Here is a 26056-nt window from a genome sequence, read left to right on the forward strand (position 1 = left end):
GATAGCATGGGACCAGTCTGGCATCTAAAATGGCTGCCGTGCACGACAAAATTGTGGCATTGGAAAAAAGACAAGATGGAGCAGCCGCTGGAAGAGATGTATCAACATATATCAGCCTCCTCAGCCACCCTCAGGAAACATAGGGGATTAGGATACGTCTCCCGCACCCCCTTATACCTAGTAATTTAATTAACGAAGCACAAAATGGCGAATTCCCGTTTCGCTACCAGTTTGCGGCCCAGTTCGCGGCCCGTGAAGCGCTTCTACCGTGAAAAATCTTTTTTTTTTTATTTTCCCCACGGGACCCTTTAATAACCCCAACAACATTCCTAGGGGGTCAAGAGGGGGATACCTTGCCCCCTTTCATTAAATTCCCCTTTCGTTTTTCACCTCTTCTTCTCTCTCGATCCTACCGAGAGACAAGATGGCGGCCGCTCCGGACTGTTTAGAATGTTGACAGACACCGGAGAGCCAATCAGCTTTCTGCGCGCAAAGTTCCGATAAGCGAAAAGTAAGCGGACCGGATCGCTGCCCGGAGCGCTGTATCTTGATTTAAACGTTAATTTCTCAAAATCCACTGAAGCACATATATTGAGACCTAGCAAAGGCACATCGGGCTAACAGTCCCTACAATTTTGCCAAGTTTCGTGCAAATCCATTCAGCCGTTCGAGCTAAAAGTGAGGCCAAAGGCCCTATGGAAAAATGAATGGGAAAAACGCGTTTTGGGACCCCCCTTTTTTCTCGGCCCCCCCTTGACGAAACCCCACCAAATTTTCAGGGGCTGCTCGGAAACAAAATGTGCCATTTTCCTGAAAATTTCAGCCGATTCCGTCCACAAACGCCAAAGTTATTAGACATAGAATTTTCAGAAATCCCATAGGGAATTAATCCTAACTATATATACCTACTAGCGATAGCCAGTAGGTAATATATATATATATATATATATATATATATATATATATATATATATATATTCACTGAAAGAACCATAGGTTTCACACCAGTTATAGTTAGGAATTAGCATTTAAAAAACCTATTAAATTCACTGAAAAAACCATAGGTTTCACACCAGTTATAGTTACCTGGAAATTTTACTGACATAAAACCATTGAAATTACACGTTATAGTTAGTTGGACTCACTATAACTTGCGCGTGCAATGCACTGCTGATGACGTCACATATTACATCACTCATGACATGGTCAGTGACATCACTCATGACATCACTGATGAGACCATCCAGTGAATGTGTGTATTTTTAAAAAATAAATATGTGTTAAATATGTATATGTAAAAGTTGCTTGAAGAATAAATGTTTTAATAAGAGTTTACATGGATGTTTTTTTTAAAAAAAATTGATTGGTTAACTGGCTTATTAAGTGTATCTTAGTGAATACATCTATTAACAAGTAATGTTTAAATATTTAAATATATGTATTTGTGTTTCACTTTGTGTATAAGTGGCTGCATGGGTTGGTGATTAGCTACATGTGTGTGTATATGGGTTATTAGATGTTTGTTTTCATATCATTATGAGTGTCTATATGGTTTGGTGGGGGTATTCCTTAGCACATAGATGCATGAGTGACTGACTCTCTGCTTGTATGTGTTTTGAAGACAGCATATGTGCAGGACTGTATGGGTGGATGAGTGTGTATATGTGTGTGTTCACATAGATGCATGAGTGACTGTCTCTCTAATTGTATGTGTTTTGAAGACAGCATATGTGCAGGACTGTATGGGTGGATGAGTGTGTATATGTGTGTGTTAGTGAGTGAATGACTGTCTCACTAGAGTCTTTATCAGTAACTACATATGACTTAATCTACTATATGTGAATATTGATGTATATAAGTGAGTATATGTGAGAGTGAGGGATTGTAAGAGTTCCTGTTTAAATAAGTGTTTTTCTATAAATGATTGTTTAAGAGAGTAAGTATGTGTAAGTTTCCTTAGAAGTAAGGTGGTAGTGTGTGTATAGCTGTATATGCAAATAAATGGATGTTCAATAGTTTATTTGCATGTGTGAGTATGTGTGAGAGTATCTTTTGGATGACTGTCGGTGTGTAACAGGATGTAGAGGTGTATCACTACATATGATGAGTGAGTATATGTATGAGTGACTATATAGAACTGTTGGTCAATGTGTGGATGCGTATATAGATGGTGGAATTATTGAATTGGTTGTTGTAACTGGTATGGGTATCTCCATTTTTTAAAAAAAAATTCTATTTTGGAATATGTGTTTCCAGGGTTACATTACAGTGAGGTCTGTCACTCTGTCACAAGGATGGTCTCATCAGTGATGTCATGAGTGATGTCACTGACCATGTCATGAGTGATGTAATATGTGACGTCATCAGCAGTGCATTGCACGCGCAAGTTATAGTGAGTCCAACTAACTATAACGTGTAATTTCAATGGTTTTATGTCAGTAAAATTTCCAGGTAACTATAACTGGTGTGAAACCTATGGTTTTTTCAGTGAATTTAATAGGTTTTTTAAATGCTAATTCCTAACTATAACTGGTGTGAAACCTATGGTTTTTTTCAGTGAATTTCAATGGTTTTTTAATAGCAAATATTTTTAGGTATAAAAAGTGTAAAATTTTAAAACGAATTTTATATTGTATAAATATGTTAATTTTTTATTATTTTTTTTTTTACCCCGAGGCGATCCCGGTGAACGCACCCGTAAGCGCAATGTTACGGCGCGCCCCGGGGCGCATACCGGTGAGCGTCCGGATAGCGCTATTGCCACGAACGAAAACCACATCGTGACGTATCGCGTAGCAGCCACGCCACGCATGGCGTCATAAGACACGTATCGCGTAGCCGCGAGATGCGTCCTATGACGCACCGCGTAAGCGCCCGAGCGAATACGATCGCGCAACGTAAGCGCCCCGACGCGCTTATGCTACGCGCCCCGGGACGCGCCCAAGGGCGCGTAGCGTAAGCGCGTCAAGCCATGTGACTTTAAAATAACACTTTTCATTGGTTCAGAAGTTTTTTTTTCAAAATTTTGAGAAACCCACCCATTTCTCTTACTATTGATTTGCACTTGGAGAGAGCAAGAGGTGTTCTGTGTATTTTCTCATAATTTTCCTGATCTACAGCAATGGCTGCAAGGGAGTCATCCAGCAGAAATTCAGATGCTTTATTGCCTGAGGACCCTCCTCTCCAGAAAAAAAAGAACCACTTCATCTGGAAATTTTATGACATCCCTGAAGGACAAAAAAAAGTTAATGCTGGTAAAGTAACCTGCAAAATATGTGGCAGTATTTTATCCAGAGGCAATCCTCAAAAAAAATATAGCTTGGGAAATGCCAATTTAATTAGGCATGTCAAAAGAACACACCCAAATAATTATTCCAGGGACAGTGTCAGGGAGCTGGCACGGAATTTACCAAGAGATGGCGGCAGCACCTCCACTGGTGGAGCAACACCTTCAGGAACAACACATGGAGGAATGGTCCCTAACGTACAGCCGGTCTTTGCAGGCATTAAATTTCTTTGCGTGGACTGTAACGAACTGCTCTGTTATGGGGAGCAGAGCGTTGAACTCATTGCTTTAAAGAAACAGGAACACCGCTGCTCTCCCAGACCCTAAATTTTCACATTTTTTTGCTCCTGTTGAGCAGTTTTTGAATCCCTGTTTTTGTTATTCCCCTGAAAAAAATCCCAAAAATATATAAAATCGTTTTAAAAAGTATAAAAAAATGTAAAATAACAAAAAAAAAAAAAGTTATTTTCAGAACTACCTCCAATTTATCAAAAAATGCTATTTTTTTTTTAAAAAGTGTCATTCTTTTTTCTCCATGGTACGCTTCCCGGTACGCGTACCGGGCGCTCCCCGTGAAAATCGAAACATTTTATTTGTCCTACAGGACCCTTTTTTTGCCCCCACATCAAACCTAGGGGGTCAGGGGGGGTGTACCCTGCCCCCTTTTGCTCATTTCCCCCTTTGATTTTTGCCACCTCTTGTGTCTCAATCCTACCGAGACACAAGATGGCGGCCGCTCCGGACTGGTTCGAATGTTTACAGACACCCATGAGCCAATCAGCTTTCCGTGCGCAAGTCGCGAGGCGCGCCCGGTGCGCTCCCTGGTGCGCGTACCGGGGCGCGCCTATAGATATATATATATTTTTTAACCTAAATTACTCAAAATCCACTGGAGCACATATCTTGAGACATAGCAAAGGCACATCGGGCTACCAGTCCCTACAATTTTGCAAAATTTGATGGAAATCCATTCAGCCGTTCGGGCTAAAAGTGAGGTCGACCGCCCTATGGAAATTAACATGGGGAAAACGCGATTTGGGACCCCCCTTTTATCTCGGCCCCCGCTTGACGCATCCCCCCCAAACTTTCAGGGAAGGACCGGAGCTCGACGAGGCCATTTTGAGGAAATTTTTAGGCAGATTTGTCAACCGGCGCCAAAGTTATTCCAAATAGAATTTTGAGATTCAACATTGAAAAAAATCCTAACTATAACTACCTACTGGCGACCGCCAGTAGGTAATATATATATATATATATATATATATATATATATATATATACATATATATACATATATATACATATATATATATATATATATAGCCCTGAGCGAGCATTAAACAAGCCCGCTCAGGCCAATCACGGCCCTGATCTCTTGAGAGCAGCGTCTTGATTGGTGTTTAGGAGCCTGTGTATTGTGTAGGGACTGTGAGAAAGTGGCTCTATATGTTCTGGACCAAAGTAAGGTAAAGTGTGTATAGAGTCCACAATCCCCAGAGGTATAACAGAGGTTAAAGTCAGGTCTGACCTTACTCTCTAAAGTGGTAGCTTGGTCGAGCAGTAAGGCAGTACCAGAGGACAGTGTAAAGCATTTGTTGTACACACTCAGTCAGCAAAAGGTTTCACACACTCAAGAACTGAACTCTAGGCCAATTGTTTTTATATCCAAAGATATAGTTGTTTTATTTTTAGAACCAACAGGTATCAAAATATACTTTTGTCGATATGAGTACTCTCATGTAATTACTTTGCAAGGAGGCAATAAACTTTGTAAACACAATAGGTACAATGGTTGCAGTAGGCAACACAATTATAAACACAATTTAACATTGAGCTCAATGGGTTTTTCTACACAAATGCAGCTGGTTATTATTATTATTAATTGCGTTTTGTTAAGCGCAAACAACCCGGAGGCCTCGTAGCGCTGTATTGTCTGACTGGTGTGGGCTGAAAAGACCAGGTTTAAATAAAGAGAAGAGTTTTCAGTTCCTTCCGGAATTTCAGAAGGTTAGATTCACTGCGAAGGGTAGTAGGCAAGGAATTCCAAGCCTTGGCGGCGTTCCAAGAGAAGGAGCGCCCGCCCCATCTGGTCCGTTTGATTTTGTTCATCGTAGCCAGGAAAGCTGTGCTAGATCGCAGTGATCTATGTGGAAGGTAGGGGGTCGCCAAGGAACTGATCATCAGTGGAGCGGTCTTCCACATAGCCTTGTGCATAATACACATAGATTTAAACAATACTCTGGCCTTAATGGGAAGCCAGTGAAGTTTCTTCAAAGCCGCTGTGCCTGATTCTCGCCGGTTAAGGCCCAGCAGAAGGCGGGCTGCCGCATTTTGAGTAATCTGGAGCTTCCTTATTGTAGAGACAGGAGCCCCAAGGTATAAGGAATTCCCATAGTCTAGGCGAGACAAGATAATGGCTTGCACCATTATTCTGCGAGCTTGAGAGGGAAGGAGTGGCAGCACTTTCCTAAGCATGCGCATAAGGCCGAAGCAGGTGGCGGACAGAATGGTTGCTTGCTGTGTAAAATTTAGATTTGCGTCCAGCCACATGCCCAAGCTCTTTATTTGGGTTCTAGGTTGAGGCGGGTTTCCCATGCATGGGGGCCAGTCCGACAAAGAGCTAGAAATAGTTGAATTGCCCAGAATCATAAGCTCCGTTTTCTCACCGTTGAGCTTCAGGTGCGAAGTGATCATCCACTGATTGATCGCTACCAAACATTTACTAAGGTTGGGGGGGGAGGTATTGGACTGGTTCATAGATACAACCAATTGTGTATCGTCGGCATAGGTCACTATGTCTAGACCGAACAAATACACTATGTCAGCAAGAGGTTGCATATAAATATTAAAAAGGGTGGGGCTCAGAGCGGAGCCCTGAGGCACACCTCGGTCAAGGGGCCAGATTTTTGAGTGAGTGGTGCCCTCTACTACCACAAAGGAACGATTCTCCAGAAAGGACTGAAGCCAGTGTAAGGCTTTCCCTGAGATTCCTATTTGGCGTAGGCGGTGGAGAAGAATGCTGGTGTTAACAGTGTCAAAAGCGGCACTGAGGTCAAGCAACATAACTGCTGTAGTGCCGCCTTGGTCCATCTGTGTCCTTGCCAACTCAGTCACTGTCAGAAGAGCGGCCTCAGTTCCTAACTTGGGACGAAAACCTGCTTGGGAGTCGTGAAGCAGATGATTGTTTTCCAGAAATTGTGTGATGGAGGCATTGATATGTTTCTCTAATAGTTTGCTATCCCAGGGAAGTAATGAAATTGGTCGATAGTTGTCCATGTTGTCTGGGTCCAAGGTGTTTTTTTTTAACAGTGCTCTAACTTGGGCACATTTCCATGCAGAAGGGACTAGACCTGTAGTGATGGAAGAATTTAAGATATTGAGGATGACAGGTCTAATAGTGTCTATAATCTTTGTTAGATGGCAGGGGGGGGCGGGATCAATGGGTGACCCAGATCTGATTTTCCGCATGAGGATGTCCAGCGAGTCCTCTTTGATCAAAGGGAACTCATCTAATTTATGGGGCGTAGTGTGAGATGGGATGGTTCCATCATCATAGGCCAAATTAGGTGGATCAAATGCAGAAGAAATGTTCTGTATTTTCTTATAAAAATATTCAGCCTGATTGTCACATCGAGTCTGAGCTTTGCTAGGGTCAAGGGGAATGGGAGGGGTATCGATAAGGAATTTTGCAATTTTAAAAATTTCTCTAGGTGAGTTGGAGGCAGTGGTAATTTTGTCTTCGAAATAAGAAGATTTTATACATCTAATTTCCGCTTTATATTTTTTAATTGCTTCCTGATGGTTAGTTTCATCTAGATTGTTGCGGGAAACCCTCCATGTTCTTTCCAGTTTCCTACAAACTCTTTTCAATTCCTTGAGTTGGGGGGTGTACCATGGTGAGTCCCTTGATTTAGTCTTCTCTTTAAGGGCTTTCTGGGGTACGACGGAGTCCAGGGCTGTACGCAGCCAATTGGTATAATTATCATAAAGAGACGTGGGGTCAGCCTCAGCTTGGGAGGGAGCAGGGGACAGGGATTTAGTCCACCGGTCAATGGAAAGTTTTGTCCATTCTCTCCCTTGCAAAGTAGTGCGAGGGAGAGTCAGGGCCGAGGTGGCTGGCATCCACTGTATGGGAATCAGATAGTGATCTGTCCATGCGAGGGGCAGAGGGGTCCCAACCTCGAGTCTTTGATCGTTGCTAAATACCCCGTCTAGAAGGTGGCCTTTTTCATGTGTGGGTTTAAAACCCTTCTGTGTAATTTGGAGGGCCGCCAGATTATCTAGCAGAGATCTGGCCACAGAGTTACTTGGGTCATCCAGATGGATGTTAATGTCTCCTAATAGGGAGAAGTGAGATCTTATGACCACTAACTCTGCAACTTTAGATTGGAGTGAGTCGAGAAACTCTCCCATTTGGTTAGGGGGACGATAAATGAGGATACCAGAGAAGGTGGCGGTGGGTGCAAAGTCCAGAGCAAAATGCAATGTTACTTTATAGATTACTTTTGTAACTTCAGGACTGGATCCTATATTCAGTCCTGGGGTCTAAGCTGAAAACAGTTCAGTAAAAACGTTTTAGTTATTGCAATGATTTTTAAAGAATATAAAGGTATTTTAAAAGTTGACACTTAGAAACTTTTCATTGAAAAACTAGCAATGTTATCCAACGGAAGGAAATTCATAGAACAGGTAAAGTAAGTTCTCGTTACTTTTGTAATCCAGTACTGGACTCCTAGGTTCAGCACTGGGGTATCTACCTAAGACAGGTAAGTAATTACGTTTTAGTAGTTGGTACAATTTTTAAGGAATATTTGCAATTTTCAAAAGTAGACAAGAAATTTCATAGAAAAACAGTCAATGGTTTCCTAAGGAAGAAATTTAGATTACTAGCAACCACGGTTGTGATTACTTTTGCAGGTCAAAACTGGGCTACAAGGTACAGTACTGGCTTCTCTCCTGGTCACAGGTGAGTAATTTGAAATTCGTTATTCGGCTGATTATAAATGAATATTTTAACATTTCAAAACTGCACACTTAGAAGATTTTTCGAGTCAAACCAGTCAATGTTATCCTATAGCAGGAAAGTGAGTCATCGGTTTTCAGGTGAGTACTGGACTGGTGAAGTTAAGGTTCTGGGCATGGACTCAGGGGTCCCCCAGGGTCAGGTAGGTACAGTTTGTACACCCTCAGCGGCACAGGGGCAGCCGGTGCAGAGGTAGTTAGGCCCAATGTTATCCAATGAGAGGCAGGGGGCCTTCAGTTGGTGGCTGCTGGCTAGCAGGCCATGCGACTGTGGGATCTGGGTTCCTGGTCACTTGCTCAGGGCAAATGGGGAAGTAGAATAGGGTACAGGTTGCACTGCCAGGGGCACTCGGGCGGCTGGGTGCAGGGTGCTTTTGAGCTGTCGGGCGCTCAATGTTATTCAATGGAGATCTTGAAAAGTGAACAAAGGCTGCAGGCTCGGGGACGGGGGATCTTCTGGAGCAACCAACACTTTGAGGGGTAAGTTGGGATCTTGGAGTATAGGTAGGCACCCAGGAGTTGGGCATAGGGGGCCGTGGGGCGCCGGGTATAGGGGTGTCTTTGAGGTTGGGAAATCTTACCCCCTGCTGGTCGCCGTCGGAGGGGTCCTTTGTCCTGAGACTGCAGGCGTCGTCGGGGTCATCGAGGAGGGTCCTTGGGCACTGGATTCCAAGTCAGAATCGCCCGGGGGACGTCCTCAGGGTCTTGATTCACTCTGGCACAGGCCAGGCTTGGCTGGTGCAGAGTGTGCAGGGTTCGCAGTTCCGGGCTGATGCCAGGGCTTGTTACTTGCTTTGAGCAGTACCATGGCTCGTGGAAGACCCAGGTAGTCAGAGTCACAAGGCAGTCAGGTCCTCGGGAGTTTTTGAGGTTGCTGACCACTGGAGATGCCGGGGTTTAACAGGAGCAGGTTCGAGGGTCGACAGGCCGGTAGGGCTGGGGCCAAATCAGTGGGTGTCCTTCCTCTTTTTAGCAGCTGCACGTCAAGTCTTCGTGTTCCTTGATCTTCTTTCTTGTTTCGTATTCTGGATCTGTGGAAAAAGGTTCAAGGTACCCCTAAATACTGAATTTAGGGGCGTTACCGGTAGGGCAAGGGCAGGGACCAATGGGTCCCTGTCCTGGGATGGGTACACCCCCTAGTCTGCTCCTCTCCTGTGGGAGGGGGGCAGGAGCTAAGCTGTGGTTGGGCAGGTCTCCCCATCTTCAAGATGGCCGGGGCCCGGAGTTGTGCTTCACCTCGCCTCTCCCACCTGAGGGGTGGGGTTGGCACAGGCTGGCACCCCCCCTTTCTGACGTAGGATTTCCCACCAGTCTTCCCGCCAGAGTGGGGGTCAGAACTGGTGGGGGCCAGTTGCTGAGTACAGCAAGTGGTCTGGAAAAGCTCACAAAGGTGGAAGGAATGCCTTTGAAGCTTCCCCTGCCCATCCTGGGGAAGGAGGCTTGGCACCTCGTCCCAGGATGTACATTGTTGCAGGCCCAGGAGAGCGGGAGCTCTCCACCCAGGGGTCCAGCAAGATGTCTGCTGTGTGGTAGCCTAGGCTGCCTCTCAGACAAGACGTGGATTGTAGGTTTAGGTTTCAGGGGGCATCTCTAAGATGCCCTCTGTAGTGAATTTTACATTAAATCCCACACTGGCATCAGTGTGGGTTTAATGAGCTGAGAAGTTTGATATCAAATTTGTCAGCCTTCAGTGTAGCCATTATGGTGCTGTGGAGTTCGTAATGACAACCTCCCAGCACCATATACTCTTAATGGCATCACTGCACATACAGTGTCCAGGAATGGCCCTGGGTGCTGTAAGGGGCACAGGGCTCATGCACCTGTGCCCGCACCACTGGCATAGGGCACCCAGCTAGAGGGGTGGCTGATGTATGCCAGGGCAGGGCGTTTGTGGGCATGGCACACAGGGATGTTTGCCATATCGACTCTTTGTTTAGTTCTGCACCAGGACACTCAGCTTGCAAAGGCAGTGTGAATGTGTCAGGGTACAGGGTCCCTAAGGGTGGCACAAAAGTGCTGCAGCCCTTAGGGGTCTTCTCTGGTCACAATGCCCTGGGTACCTAGGGTACGATTTACTAGGGGCTGACCTGTGGCCAGAGATGCCAATTGGGTTTAGGCTTTAGTACAGTTTTTAGGGAAGGAACACAGGCCTTGGGTACCTAATTGTCAGGGACCCATGGCACACCAAGGAAAAGTGCATCAGGTATCAGGCATAAAGTGGGGGGGGTTATTGCAACAGAAACTCACTTTCTCACAGGGACCCCGAGGAGAATAATTAAAAATTCACAAACAATTGTGACAAGTATTTTCAATTCCATTAATATATCCACAGCATTTGTATCCACAGGGAGCATGGACCACAACAAGGCAGTCACGTTTTTGCGGCGTAACGTGATTTATACGCCTTGTTGTGCTCCGCAAAACCGTTTACGATGGCCCACCTGTGAACAAGGCTACCGATGTAGCTGAAGCGCAACAGGACAAGCAAACTAAGCTGTCATTTTGAGGAATAAAGTGCAAGTTAATTCCTGTGAATCGGGTGTCCGGCGTGCTTCTTCTCTTTGGATTAGATGGTGTTTTAGATGTGACTGGAGGTTGTCCGCCCCCATGCGCCGTGACCGCCTTGTTGTGGTCCATGCCCCCGGCGGACACAAATGTTGTGGATGTTTAATTAAAAGCAGCGGGACCCGCCCGCAGTATTCTGAACAGAAAATGGCAGGGAGTTCCAGCCGAATGTTTTGGAGTATACTGCGGGGCAAAGGATAGTGAGGGACTTTTGTCCTTCATATGCTGATTCCAGGACATACAGGTACAGCATTTAATTGGTGACTAATGACAGCCTTGCAACTATATGAGCATTAATAATCTACCTTGAAAGGACTCAATTATGCCACACTTTTCATTGCAAAGCACCCGTTTATTAGAAAAGTGAAGGGAAAGTGGAGCAGTGATTTTAAAAATGACGAGACTATCTTTCAAGGTGCATGTTGGGATTTGCAGGATGTTAATGACTACGGAGGAATGTTGTAGTCTGACAAGGGCTTATAAATCACGTTGCTACGCCGCAAATCCGTTTACAATGGCTCACCTGTTAACAAGGCTACCGATGTAGCTGAAACGCGTCAGGACAAGCAAACTAGGCTGTCATTTTGCGGAATAAAGTGCAAGCGAATTCCTGTGAATCGGGTGTCCGGCGTGCTTCTTCGCTTTGGATTAGAAGGTGTTTTGGATATATATATATATACAACATCTCAGGGCCATAGTCAATGCTGATCAAAGCTACCCGGTAGCTCGGCATTTTCAGAACGTCCATGATCAGAACCTTAATCATCTGAAGTATTTTGTCATCGATGCTGTCAACCCCAGTAAAAGAGGTGGAGACAATGAAAAACGTCTCAGGCAGCTAGAATCTAAATACATTGTTCTGTTGAATAGTAAGGCCCAGGAGGTTTGAACATGGGGGAAGATCTTCACAATTTCCAATAATAGGATAGGTTTATATGTATTATCAGCTTATAACCCTTGTGGGATCTTGGTGTCAACTAACTTTACCATAATTGTTCTGTGGACTCTTTATTTCAGTATCTTTCTGTATTTTGCATTTGTTCTTATAATTGTACACCCATATTTCAAATTGGTAGAAAGGAAATGGAATGATGTTTTTTAATTCACACAAACCAGATCTATGGTTTTTTCATCACCTTCACTTCACTTTGCCTTAAGGACAACTCAAGGGAACATCTATATGTCCATTTTCGCACTCAGCACTTATGAGCACCGCCACTTTAATTATACAAACATGCTAGCTCAGAATCATGCTGCGTATTATCAATATATTGCACATGGTTTTAATCCTATGAGACCAGTACAATACACATTTTTGTTAGTGGTTATATATTTTATATATATATTGAAGAAGTCCAATATTGTGTGAAAATCTTTCATCCTTGAATATAACAATGTATTTGTACAGTTTATGAAATTTGTTATTAATGGACGTATCAATTGAACACCTCACAAAAAAACAAGAAATGATTGATCTCATATGTATTTTTAATACGTATTTTATATGTATTTTAAATATGGAATTTTTCAATTTATGTGCAATAGAGTGCATTTGAGCACTTCATAGGTATTTTGGGTCAATGTGGTAAAGATATTTTCTCTGTGTTGACCCTCTATTATAAAATACATGCATGTATTTGAGTAACGAACATGTTACAAAATGGCGCCAACACTCAACAACATTATGCATTACCTTTGTAATTGTATAGTCCTATGTTTATGTTGTTGTCCACACTTGAGTTTTGGCGCGACCTATATGTTTTGTATATAATGGCGTTGGCTCATACTCTCCTCATCAGTGAGCAAGGACGTAATGTCCGAAACGCGTCTGATGACTTGCACAACCACGAGAAAATAAAAGCACTTTAATTGAAGACTGGCGTCGGCGTTATCTGTTGTATGCAAACCCGTCAGTGCGAGCAGGCACTCTTATGACGAGTCGGAGACGTATATATATATATATATATGCAAAAACCTCCGTTCTCCTGCCACAATCACCCTTGACTTGATCGCGCTGGAAACAGACACGGACCACAATTTGGATGCTGGTTATTCTCGTTTATTCAGCTGTCGCCATAACGTTTCGGCACAAAGCCTTGATCACATGACATATATATATATATATATCACCTTCGCTTCTTCTCCCACGAGTTCGTAGATAAAGACACGGCACAGCAACAGTTGATCTTCTCACAGTTTTATTTACACACCATGTGCGAAAGAAAGTGCATCAAATAGACGGTCTACGCGTTTCGGCTCCTGCCTTCAACTGGACCATAGAGTCTCTTGGTCTAGACCTTACTTATATACGGTGATATGTGAAAGTACCCTCTTCTATTTCCATAGTCATTTAGACCTCCAACCCTGCATAGTTAACGTATGGCTAGTACATACTCTTAATCCTTTTACCGGGGAGATTACAATTCATGTGAAGTACAATTTAACCCTATATCTCAAATAAAGTAATTACAATCAGATCAAATTCTTCATATATACAGTAATTATTCGTCAGATCATTATCTCAACACGTCCCAGTAAAGTACTACCGTTATACTGTATAAGCAAAATTTAAGACAATTTACGTAAAGTACAGTTTTAACTCTGTGTCTTAAATGAAGTATTTACATTCAAGTTTCTTCTATATACAGTAATAATTGTCCTTCTTTAACTGTCATTTGTTCAACTCATTTCAGTGAAGTACTCACATTAATTTGTAACGAAAACAAGACAAAAAAAAGGGGGGGGGTGGAACGGGGGGGACTTATTATAAGCATATTAACCAAAATAATTGTTGGGCTTCTGTATTTTAGATCACTAATAAAGGGGAATGGTGGTGGCTACTGTATAAAATATGAAGTATAAAGATGGTGAAAGTTTATACTAGGTCAATGTGTAACATATCCATTTACAAAAAGGTCTGCAGCTTGATATTAACAATTGTTTACATTTCTAGTTCATTTATCGCCATTTTAAACCCTTCTATTCCCACTTATAGTACTGGAGATGCCTGTAACTGTGAAGTACTATGTTTGAATAAGTCCTCTTACATTAATGTTCTTTTGATGTTTCTTAATTTGTTATTTTTTGTCTTGTTTATTCCATTGTTTTTTGCTACTATGATCTGATTGCTTTTCATAATATACTGTTTTCATGATTGTGTCGAGTATGTATTTAGTCCAACATCTTATATTCTATGATGTACATTATCACTCAATTCCATGTGCTGTTCCGGATATTGTGAATACTTATATAAAGTCTTACAAATGTACATGTAACTCAGCATCCAAATTATGGCCAAATGGTGCCTCTGTTCCCATGCTCAAAATCATTCTGGATTCCAGACGTCTTAGTTGTACCAATTGATCTCCACCCCGTTCCTGGATTTTACTCATCTTGATCCCGGAATATTTTAGAAGGGCAGGATTGCTCTGATGGTATTGAGCGAAATGTGTGGCCATCGGGTAGCACGGGTCCATGTTTTTTATGGCCCTTAGATGTTGTAGTATCCGCAATTTTAATTTGTTCACTGTGCTCCCGATGTAGTACTTTCCACAAGGACACTGTAGTCTGTAGACCACACATTTTGAGTCACAGGTGATGTGGTCTTGTATTGTTTCCATTCTACCATTTTGTAATCTGTAGTTTTTGATATTCACTCCATGCTCACAGGCTTTACATTTGTGGCATTTCCAGAAGCCTGGTGTTGTAAGCCATGTCTGTTTTTGTTGTTTCTCCTACCGTAGTACCAGGTGACTCTGTCTTAGTATGTCCCTAAGGGAGGAGGTTTTTCGATATGTGATGCTCGAATTCTTCGTCAAGGTTTCTCTTAAGGTGTTATCTTGGCGGAGGACTTGCCAGTGTTTTTGAATGGCTTTCTTGATATTCATACTTTGATTATTGAAGTCCACTATGAGTCTGGTTACTTCGCCCCCTTGACTTTTCTCATGTTCTTGGTTGATTTTTGCTCTCTTGGTTTTTGGAATTAGTAACTCTTCTCTCTTTTTCAGATGCATCCTGTTTTGTGCAGTGGATATCACTTCCACTGGGTATCCTCTTTCTAGGAATCGGGCAATCATTTTTTCTATTTCCTCTGTTAGATCTTCCTGTTCGGAACAGTTCCTTTTTGCTCTTAACATTTGCCCGTAAGGGATACTCCATTTTAGTCTAATGGGGTGTCCACTGTTTGCATGTAGAATGCTATTACATGCAGTTGGCTTCCTATGGATTTTCGAACATAGTTTGTTGTTTTTTACGAAAATTTCCACATCTAGGAAGATCAGAGAATGGGAGCTGATTGTTGATGTGAATTGTAGATTATATTTGTTCTTATTTAGAGATCCGATAAAGTTTTCCAATGAGTTTTGGTCTCCGTCCCATATGACAAACAAGTTGTCTATGAATATAAGGAGGACACGAAAATTCAAGCTGCACAACAGGGACACAGCTCCTTTCAACATCACGGAGTGTCCAGCTAAGGCCTGAAAACCACAAGGTACTATGAACACCCCTGCATCACCTACCTGGAAATGAAGTGCATTCCGGGACTTGGAGTTCGCGAAAATTGCGGGAGCTGTTTGTGGTGAGCAATGACATCATGGGTGGGGCTTACCATGTCCAATCAACATGGGGCAGGACACTATTTAAGTGACTGTTGGGAAAAGCTACCCGAGTATAATTGTTGGGCGCTGACGAAGGCCGTAATGGCCGAAATGCATTCGCCTCTGCACAATTGAATTAAAGTGCTCTCCAGCCGTCCCCCACTGTGGCCTCTGCTTCTTTTTGCTGAAAGGAGGTGCTTGTGACATTTTTACGCGCATGCCAGAGGCGCGTTCCAGGGGCTCCCGCACCTCAAGTCGGCCTGAGTTTTCTTTGGCATCTGCTACGGCAACTACGCTTTCCAAGGGATTGGATTGACTCAGGACCACCTGTCGGGCCCGGAATGAGATGGAGCGGTGTGGAGGTTATTAACCTCTCGTTGGGCGGAAAAGGATTGCCGTTTCTGTCCCCGCTGAAACGATCTCCGGACCTGTGGGTTGGTGCGGTGTGGGGACTAAGGAGGACACGAAAATTCAAGCTGCACAACAGGGACACAGCTCCTTTCAACATCACGGAGTGTCCAGCTAAGGCCTGAAAACCACAAGGTACAATGAACACCCCTGCATCACCTACCTGGAAATGAAGTGCATTCCGGGACTTGGAGTTCGCGAAAATTGCGGGAGCTGTTTGTGGTGAGCAATGACATCATGGGTGGGGCTTACCATGTCCAATCAACATGGGGCAGGACACAATTTAAGTGACTGTTGGGAAAAGCTACCCGAGTATAATTGTTGGGCGCTGACGAAGGCCGTAATGGCCGAAATGCATTCGCCTCTGCACAATTGAATTAAAGTGCTCTCCAGCCGTCCCCCACTGTGGCCTCTGCTTCTTTTTGCTGAAAGGAGGTGCTTGTGACATTTTTACGCGCATGCCAGAGGCGCGTTCCAGGGGCTCCCGCACCTCAAGTCGGCCTGAGTTTTCTTTGGCATCTGCTACGGCAACTACGCTTTCCAAGGGATTGGATTGACTCAGGACCACCTGTCGGGCCCGGAATGAGATGGAGCGGTGTGGAGGTTATTAACCTCTCGTTGGGCGGAAAAGGATTGCCGTTTCTGTCCCCGCTGAAACGATCTCCGGACCTGTGGGTTGGTGCGGTGTGGGGACTAAGGAGGACACGAAAATTCAAGCTGCACAACAGGGACACAGCTCCTTTCAACATCACGGAGTGTCCAGCTAAGGCCTGAAAACCACAAGGTACAATGAACACCCCTGCATCACCTACCTGGAAATGAAGTGCATTCCGGGACTTGGAGTTCGCGAAAATTGCGGGAGCTGTTTGTGGTGAGCAATGACATCATGGGTGGGGCTTACCATGTCCAATCAACATGGGGCAGGACACAATCTAAGTGACTGTTGGGAAAAGCTACCCGAGTATAATTGTTGGGCGCTGACGAAGGCCGTAATGGCCGAAATGCATTCGCCTCTGCACAATTGAATTAAAGTGCTCTCCAGCCGTCCCCCACTGTGGCCTCTGCTTCTTTTTGCTGAAAGGAGGTGCTTGTGACATTTTTACGCGCATGCCAGAGGCGCGTTCCAGGGGCTCCCGCACCTCAAGTCGGCCTGAGTTTTCTTTGGCATCTGCTACGGCAACTACGCTTTCCAAGGGATTGGATTGACTCAGGACCACCTGTCGGGCCCGGAATGAGATGGAGCGGTGTGGAGGTTATTAACCTCTCGTTGGGCGGAAAAGGATTGCCGTTTCTGTCCCCGCTGAAACGATCTCCGGACCTGTGGGTTGGTGCGGTGTGGGGACTAAGGAGGACACGAAAATTCAAGCTGCACAACAGGGACACAGCTCCTTTCAACATCACGGAGTGTCCAGCTAAGGCCTGAAAACCACAAGGTACAATGAACACCCCTGCATCACCTACCTGGAAATGAAGTGCATTCCGGGACTTGGAGTTCGCGAAAATTGCGGGAGCTGTTTGTGGTGAGCAATGACATCATGGGTGGGGCTTACCATGTCCAATCAACATGGGGCAGGACACAATTTAAGTGACTGTTGGGAAAAGCTACCCGAGTATAATTGTTGGGCGCTGACGAAGGCCGTAATGGCCGAAATGCATTCGCCTCTGCACAATTGAATTAAAGTGCTCTCCAGCCGTCCCCCACTGTGGCCTCTGCTTCTTTTTGCTGAAAGGAGGTGCTTGTGACATTTTTACGCGCATGCCAGAGGCGCGTTCCAGGGGCTCCCGCACCTCAAGTCGGCCTGAGTTTTCTTTGGCATCTGCTACGGCAACTACGCTTTCCAAGGGATTGGATTGACTCAGGACCACCTGTCGGGCCCGGAATGAGATGGAGCGGTGTGGAGGTTATTAACCTCTCGTTGGGCGGAAAAGGATTGCCGTTTCTGTCCCCGCTGAAACGATCTCCGGACCTGTGGGTTGGTGCGGTGTGGGGACTAAGGAGGACACGAAAATTCAAGCTGCACAACAGGGACACAGCTCCTTTCAACATCACGGAGTGTCCAGCTAAGGCCTGAAAACCACAAGGTACAATGAACACCCCTGCATCACCTACCTGGAAATGAAGTGCATTCCGGGACTTGGAGTTCGCGAAAATTGCGGGAGCTGTTTGTGGTGAGCAATGACATCATGGGTGGGGCTTACCATGTCCAATCAACATGGGGCAGGACACAATTTAAGTGACTGTTGGGAAAAGCTACCCGAGTATAATTGTTGGGCGCTGACGAAGGCCGTAATGGCCGAAATGCATTCGCCTCTGCACAATTGAATTAAAGTGCTCTCCAGCCGTCCCCCACTGTGGCCTCTGCTTCTTTTTGCTGAAAGGAGGTGCTTGTGACATTTTTACGCGCATGCCAGAGGCGCGTTCCAGGGGCTCCCGCACCTCAAGTCGGCCTGAGTTTTCTTTGGCATCTGCTACGGCAACTACGCTTTCCAAGGGATTGGATTGACTCAGGACCACCTGTCGGGCCCGGAATGAGATGGAGCGGTGTGGAGGTTATTAACCTCTCGTTGGGCGGAAAAGGATTGCCGTTTCTGTCCCCGCTGAAACGATCTCCGGACCTGTGGGTTGGTGCGGTGTGGGGACTAAGGAGGACACGAAAATTCAAGCTGCACAACAGGGACACAGCTCCTTTCAACATCACGGAGTGTCCAGCTAAGGCCTGAAAACCACAAGGTACAATGAACACCCCTGCATCACCTACCTGGAAATGAAGTGCATTCCGGGACTTGGAGTTCGCGAAAATTGCGGGAGCTGTTTGTGGTGAGCAATGACATCATGGGTGGGGCTTACCATGTCCAATCAACATGGGGCAGGACACAATTTAAGTGACTGTTGGGAAAAGCTACCCGAGTATAATTGTTGGGCGCTGACGAAGGCCGTAATGGCCGAAATGCATTCGCCTCTGCACAATTGAATTAAAGTGCTCTCCAGCCGTCCCCCACTGTGGCCTCTGCTTCTTTTTGCTGAAAGGAGGTGCTTGTGATATATATATATATATATATATATATATATATATATATAGTTGCTCCAGCCTCCTAACGAAGAAAGAGAAAGCACTCTCAGGGGCGAATTCAAGTTTTTTATTTAAGAACTCACAGTGTCCAGACGCATTTCGGATGTCGCCTTTATCAATAAAGGTGACTGCCGAAACGCGTCTGGACACTGTGAGTTCTTAAATAAAAAACATGAACTCGCCCCTGAGAGTGCTTTCTCTTTCTTCGTTACGAGGCAAGTTTGGAGCAACCATTTAAGCTAGAGATACCACCCGCGAAAGCACCCGTTCTCGAGTGTGTGAAGCTGGTGTAACCTAGGGAGCATATATATATATCTGCAAAAAAAAATTGTCCTGTGGCAGCGGGAGCACTGTTCAGTTGGTGCCAGCGTTGAGACCAGGACAGTGTCTCAAAATTATTCAATACAAAAAAATGAACACGCTGCACACTTCTTGGATCTTCACGCAGTTATTTATTCAAAGCGTGCCACACTCCTACGCGTTTCGAACCGTAGTTCCTGGTCACGGTAGTAATTGTGAGTAGTCCCTTTTTGATATCTGTATTTATACTGATGCACATCACTCTTATTATCTGGTGCATGCTGGGACTTGGAGTCGTCCCTAGTGTTTAGCTCTAATTGAATCGCGTTTTTGGGGGCCGCGATCACAGGCGGGGTGTGCATTATGTTACTTCACTGAAAGCGTTCCCTGAGGTTGTGGGAAGACATCGCTTTCTGCTCGCTATCGTGCAAAGCACGAGCGGAAAGATCGTGAATCAGTGTACCTGATCCTGGATCATAGTGTGTAACTATTGGACTGTATGTCCTTGGGCAATTACGGGCTGAGTGCCCTACGTCCCCACTGTGTGTCACAGCCCACATTGCGCGATCCAATTTTGCAGCTCTTGTTACACAATTTTATCAAGTTAGGTCTCATATTTGATGCAGTCATCCATCACTCAACCTATTATTATTCAGATTGACAGCGTGTCTTTATAGCATAAACGGCATGTACATTTGATACATTGTCCGGTGTCATAAGTGGACATAAAGTTCTTCGTCCCCATTCAGGCCTGCCGGCTGTTTGGTACGGAATCTTATGATTAGCTTGGATTCTAATCGCCTCCGTTTTTTAGTTCGATTCCCCCTCTTTCGTGCAGTTGTATCTTTGCCAGTCCAAAGTATTTTATGTCCATCCAGGTTTTTGACTCATGATTAGCCATATGTTTCGCAATTGCGTATGATTGATCATCATTTTGGACTGCACGTATGTGTTGTAGGATTCTTGTTTTGAGGGAGCATGTTGTGCTACCAATGTAGGATTTGCCGCAAAAGCATTGTAGCATGTAAACAACAAAAGTTGATTCAAATGTGATGCTTTTTCTTATCATGAAGTTTTTTCCTTCTGGGTCCTTGAGGTTTTTTGTATTCTGACCTATCTTACATGCTTTGCATGTTGTGCATTTGGTGAATCCACGTTTTCTTGTGTCTAACCACGTTTCTGATTTTTTTATTTCAAAATGATATATATATATATATATCACTAGCAACAATCCTCCAAAACACCCGCACCTGGTGAAATGAAGAAGGCGGACCACGAGGAACAAGGCAGAAAGGTATTTTTATTTCACTTCCCCGCTCTGCTGCGACGCGTTTCGAGCACAGCCGTGCTCTTGCTCACACAGAGATTTTGGCAGCGTAATGTTACTTTTAAATCTACACAGACTGCCCGCCCCTGGTGCACATAATCACGTGATTCACTATTGCATAGACATGAAAAACATACTCATGTAACATGCGCTTTGCCTCTTGTTGATCAGTGCATTGAATCTTCCCATTTCAAGATTTCCTAATAAACATACAATTATGTACAGATGTAAAACATCAACTCTCCTAATCGGCTTGAATGCCTAAGTGTAACCACACCCCTCCAATATTTTGTTGTGCAAAATTATAATATATATATATATATATATATATATATATGCAACAAAGTGTAGTCTTCAACATCTCCGCTCTCGCGAATTAAACAGACCACGCAACTCCAACGTGAAATTCGGCATGTAGATTTATTTCAGTAGAGCCACCAGATCCGATGCGTTTCGGGCATCCGCCCTTGCTCACAGATCGTCAGACAATTCAGTCTCCACAACTTAAATACATTTTTTTCCCGGTATTATTACGCATTTTTTCAAACACCCCGCGTGATCATGGAAATGGAGGACACACTAAAATATATAGGCATAGCGGTCTGTTTCTACATTCATAAACCCTCCGATAGTATATTCAAGGTTCATAATTGTGAATAAAACTTTATGCACAATGCAAACGGTTCAAAAATAATAATGAAAACCACAGAATACAATGACATAAAATACATTATACATTGTATAAAAAACTGTGTCCACGGTGTCTAAACAATTTTAAAATGATCTCAAGCCCGATAAAATTGGCTGAAAATGACTGGAGTGTCTGCATAAATGCAATGGCCTTTCTAAAAGCAAATATATAAAAACATAATCATAGTTTTTATAAAACAGTATATGTGCAACATGTCGCATACAAAGGTATGTGCAAATAGGCAGTTTGCGTGAATGTGCAAATCTTAGCAATAAAGTGCTATTATTGATGTGCAAAATATGCAATACATGTAAACAATAAGTCTCTGTGCAAGATAACGCAATAGTAAACTTATATACTCATGTTATTGTAAAAACAATTACGTAAACTCTGTAATCTGTCTGCATAAATGCGGAGGCTGATAGAATCAGTCATACGGGAAATGCAAAACCATAGAATATAGGCATATGAGATCAATTAAATGGGAAAATAATAGAAAACCATCTTTGTACTTAATCCATGAACACAAGCTAAATACATATCCAAAATAGAATGTGTAATGAGTGGGAACCTCACAATTGATACAAAGAAAATTGAAATAGAGGGTTAACCTAAAATAAGGGAGAAGTATACAAACAACTAATTTCGCCCTATTGTTTAAGTCCTCGATATAAAGTGCCCAAGAAATTTTTTTGATAGCTACTAATAAAAAGTGACAAAAAAAATGTGAACAAAGTATTATTATGTGATATTAAGAGAAAAAGGAAAATCTTTCTTTCAGAAACTCATGAGTAAGAGAGACAAGCAAACGGGAAACTCATATCAAAAAAACACCAAAAGGCAGTACAATAATTCATAAGAAAACATGAAGATCCTTGGTAGTATTTAAACCATTAGGGAATCGACTGTCTAATTCTAAAATGAGTTGTGATTCAAGTCTTCTAAGCATTTTATCCCTGTCACCGCCCATGCGTGGTTTAGGTACTGAGTCGATGACATAGTAGCTCAGGCACTGTAGATTATTGTTGTGGATAGCTTTGAAGTGCCTAGCTACGGGATACGCACCAACATTATTAACAATGGCACGCAAATGCTGAAGAATCCTGACATGCACCTGTAGCCTCGTACTACCAACATACCTTAGGCCACAGGTGCATATCAGGACATAGACTGCGAATTCCGTCTTGCAGTTATATGACCCCTTAATGTTGGTCATATTGGGGTTGAACGGAGTGGAATATTTAGTAGTGTTCACCCCAAATTTACAAGCTCTGCAGCTAAAGCAACGTGTAAATCCCGGCCGGGACGTTAACCAATTATCTTTGTTGCTCAGCTCCAGAAATTCCCTGCTTATCTGGGTTCTAAGACAGGGTCCCTTTCTGTAAGTAATGGTAGGACCATCAGGTAATCTGGGCGACAAAACCAGATCTGTCTTCAAAATAGGCCATCTCTGCTTAATAATAGACCTGATTTTTCTTTCCTATCTATTAAAAGTCATGATCAATCTAGGGGTTGAATCATTAGAGTTGGAAACAGAATCAATATTGGTAATATCTTTAGAGGCCAAAAGTGACTCACGGGTTCTAGCCTTGGTCTTTTGGACTGCTTGTTTCAAAACGGACTTGTTGTAACTATATATATATATATATATATATACAGATATATATATATGTATATATATATACACACACACATATATATATATACACACACATATATATATATATATGTATATATATATATATATATATATATATATATATATATATATATACTAGCAGCCCGTCCCGACCTTGTCCGGGAGCAATCAGGCTTCAGGGCCCCCGCCCGTCCCGGCCCCCGCCCGCCCCGACATTTTCCGTGGGTCCCCTGGAGTAGCAGCCCGTCCCGACCTTGGCTTCAGGGCCCCCGTCCGCCCTGACATTGTCCGTGGGTCCCCGGAGCCTTACCTCATCCGCCGCACCTTCCCGCGCTCCTGAGTTCACCGGTCCGCCACTCCTCGCCGCTCCTCCCCTCTCCTCCCCGCCTGTCCGCCGCTCCTCCCAGCCTGTCCGCCGCTCCTCACCGCTTCTCCCCGCCTGTCCGACGCTCCTCCCCGCGCTCATGTCCGCCGCTCTTCCTCGCGCTCCTGGATGTTGCTCCTCCCCGCGCTCCGGATGTCAGCACGCACGTCGCGGCAGGCGCTACTTCCATGAGACTAGTTTTTCTTTCTCATAAATTTTTTAAATAACGTATATTTTTTCCATTTATATAGCCTATGTCCATTTGCACACCCTGCCAATTTCAACGAAGTATCGGGTGTGTGGATTGGCGCTGTGGTTCCCGAGTTTATCCCGCCTCAAAGGTTCAAAGTTCTTCCTTTATAATAGTAGTATAGATGTATAGCATGGGGATAGAATGTTGGATCATAATTTGCTGTGCTTCACTGCTGATCGTACTGTAGTACTATGTGGAACGAGGTTGCTAATAACGAAGAATACTTACACAGTTTATTTGCCTTCACTTTAAGGATTTGGCGTTATAGCGAGAGCTCCAGACTTTAGAATCAGGAAACCAGCTTCTTAGTCTTGGCGTCGGGGATAAACAGCATGTGATTCCATCCATGTCCATTGATCTCCCTGTGCCTAAAATAATAGATATATATATGATTGTTACAATGTGTAAAATTACTGGTTCTCGTGCAACGCTCTGCAATACCATCGGCTAGAGTTCGCATTACTGAAACTGTCCCAAAAATATACAAAAACGCAAATATAGTGGCATTTATCGATAACTGACAGGAAAATTGGCGTGGTGCTAACTGTTCAGCGAGGTTAATCCGGCTCTAAAGGGGCGAGGCTACATTCCTTGTAAATCAGAAAGAAAGCGTTCAAAATTGTTCGTTTCCATACTAACACAATGTATTACAAGTAAACGTACTAAGTTACATAGTTGCACAAATTCCTGGTTACACCAGGCTGCGAAAACGTGAGGAGGAAATGAATTAGCTGTGGCCATGTCAAGGCCAGGCATTAAGTCACCGTCGAAGGCTGTCCTTACGATCTTGTGAAGGGTCACCGAATTAAAAATAGTTCAAGCAACAAAGGTTAAGCCTGGCCCCACCACGGCTGCCGTCAGAGCGCGACGCCTTCCCCCCCTCCCACCCCCCCTGTTTTTTTAACACTAGACCGCGAGTTATGCTAATGGTCGTTTCATCCATGAGGCATATTGTGGCAGATCTAAAGTCTTTCCTGCACTGCCAGTTGGTTCCTCATCTGGATCATTTTATGTTTTTATAATACATATGAGAATATTGTTGAGCTCACATACACCAAAGATGGCTGAACTTTATACACGGTCTAGCGTTCGAGGCCCTCTAAGACTCCCACGGCAGCAGTTGGTGAAGTTGCGGTTGGAGGGGGCGTGTCCTCTCGCTAGGCTCTGCCTCTGGCGCAGGCAGGCAGACTCTTGGCAGGAGGAGACAGCAGCCGCAGCGCAGCCCGCCTGTGAGTCAGCCCGGATCGGCTGCCCTCCCCCACCTTTGTGTCTGGCGCTGACCCGGGCGTAGACTGTGGTCGAGGTGCAGTAACAACGCACGGGGCCCGAAAGGGCAGCGGACGACTCCAGCCCATGGATTAAAAAATACAGGACCACGCACGATCACCCTCTTCGCCGCAGAGGAAACTTCATCGCCGCGGCACAGCCTGCCCTGTCCGGATATGGGTGTTGGAGCCTGGAGCCACCATCGTGGACATATCATTTAATTTATTTGGGTGTTATTGGCAAAGGGGCGCATAACCCCCGGCTGTTCGTGAATATATTTTAGGATTTATTGTATTTATTGTAAATATTTAGAGTTTTCCTTTTATTTTTTTTAACACATTATTTTGATTGCGACCCCACGTATGCAGCCGGAGTGACAAACTCCCCCATTGGAATTTTATCGCACGTTCCTGATTTCCCTGCGTTTGGAAGATAGACTGCTGTGTTTGAGGATGTCTTTTGCTTTATCTCCGTGATTTATTTACTACATAGTCTTATTTTTTGGATATGCGAACATTAACATTTACTTTTCGTCACTTTGAAACCAAAGCTCCCTTTAATCGTTTGGAATATTGGCTTTTTTGGGGGCTATGTGCCATCCGCCAGCTAGCTGCTTTTTCGACATCGTGAAATTGCGTGGAAAATAAGACACGGTGATATTTCTGCTCTGGTCCCGGATTCTGATAGCCATTGCTCCCTGACGGCATCAGGGTGTGCCTGCGCCCACAGGATGCCCGCTACCCGCAAACGGAGCTCTGTCGGAGCAGGATCAAGCACCACAGGGTTTTAAAGGTTCAAGGCCGTTGCTTTCCACAGGGTCTCGGATATGCCTCCTCTGCAGCCTCCTCCGTTCGGACTGTTCCTGACCACCCTGGCCCTGTTCAGCACTGCGGCTGGTAAGTGCCCCTTGCAACAATGCGACAATTAATCCCTAGCCGTTCTCTTCCCATGCACTGTCCCCCAAGCATCTGCGCTGTAATCTCACACCAACCTCTGGCTAACTTCCCATAGCCACTGGACCTCAGTAGCCCTTTCTCCCGCCGGCTTCCAATTGGCCTCCAATGTGTTCCAAGATCGCATTAGGAGCAGGGTAACTAGACCAAAGCAGGATCTCGTGTGTGTAGGGAATAGCTTTGGGGAAACGTAGATCCTGTGCGGACTACAAAATCATAATGTATTTCTCTCACGATTCTGTGAGCTAGGCACCGCCCTTACTAGGCCTGTCACTAGCCAGCCACAACTGGATGGACTGTTGACCACCCTTAA

The 26056-nt window shown here is 44.4% G+C and overlaps 1 protein-coding gene across 4 annotated transcripts in view; it reads left to right on the plus strand.

Annotated features, from left to right (window-relative positions):
- Positions 1 to 24672: 24672 nt before the first annotated feature.
- BMPR2 (bone morphogenetic protein receptor type 2) overlaps positions 24673 to 26056 on the plus strand; it is a 513538-nt gene continuing 512154 nt past the window's right edge. For 3 of the 4 annotated variants that reach the window (XM_086955263.1, XM_086955264.1, XM_086955266.1), the window contains exon 1: positions 24710 to 25686. In XM_086955263.1, coding sequence (XP_086811389.1) covers positions 25617 to 25686 — 70 coding nt within the window. In that variant the 5' untranslated portion in view covers positions 24710 to 25616. Of the gene's footprint in view, positions 25687 to 26056 lie in introns of all 4 variants that reach the window. The other variant, XM_086955265.1, reaches the window with a different exon arrangement.

This window comes from Lissotriton vulgaris, chromosome 2_1 (genome assembly GCF_964263255.1).
Source record: "Lissotriton vulgaris chromosome 2_1, aLisVul1.2, whole genome shotgun sequence".
NCBI classification, from domain to species: Eukaryota; Metazoa; Chordata; class Amphibia; order Caudata; family Salamandridae; genus Lissotriton; species Lissotriton vulgaris.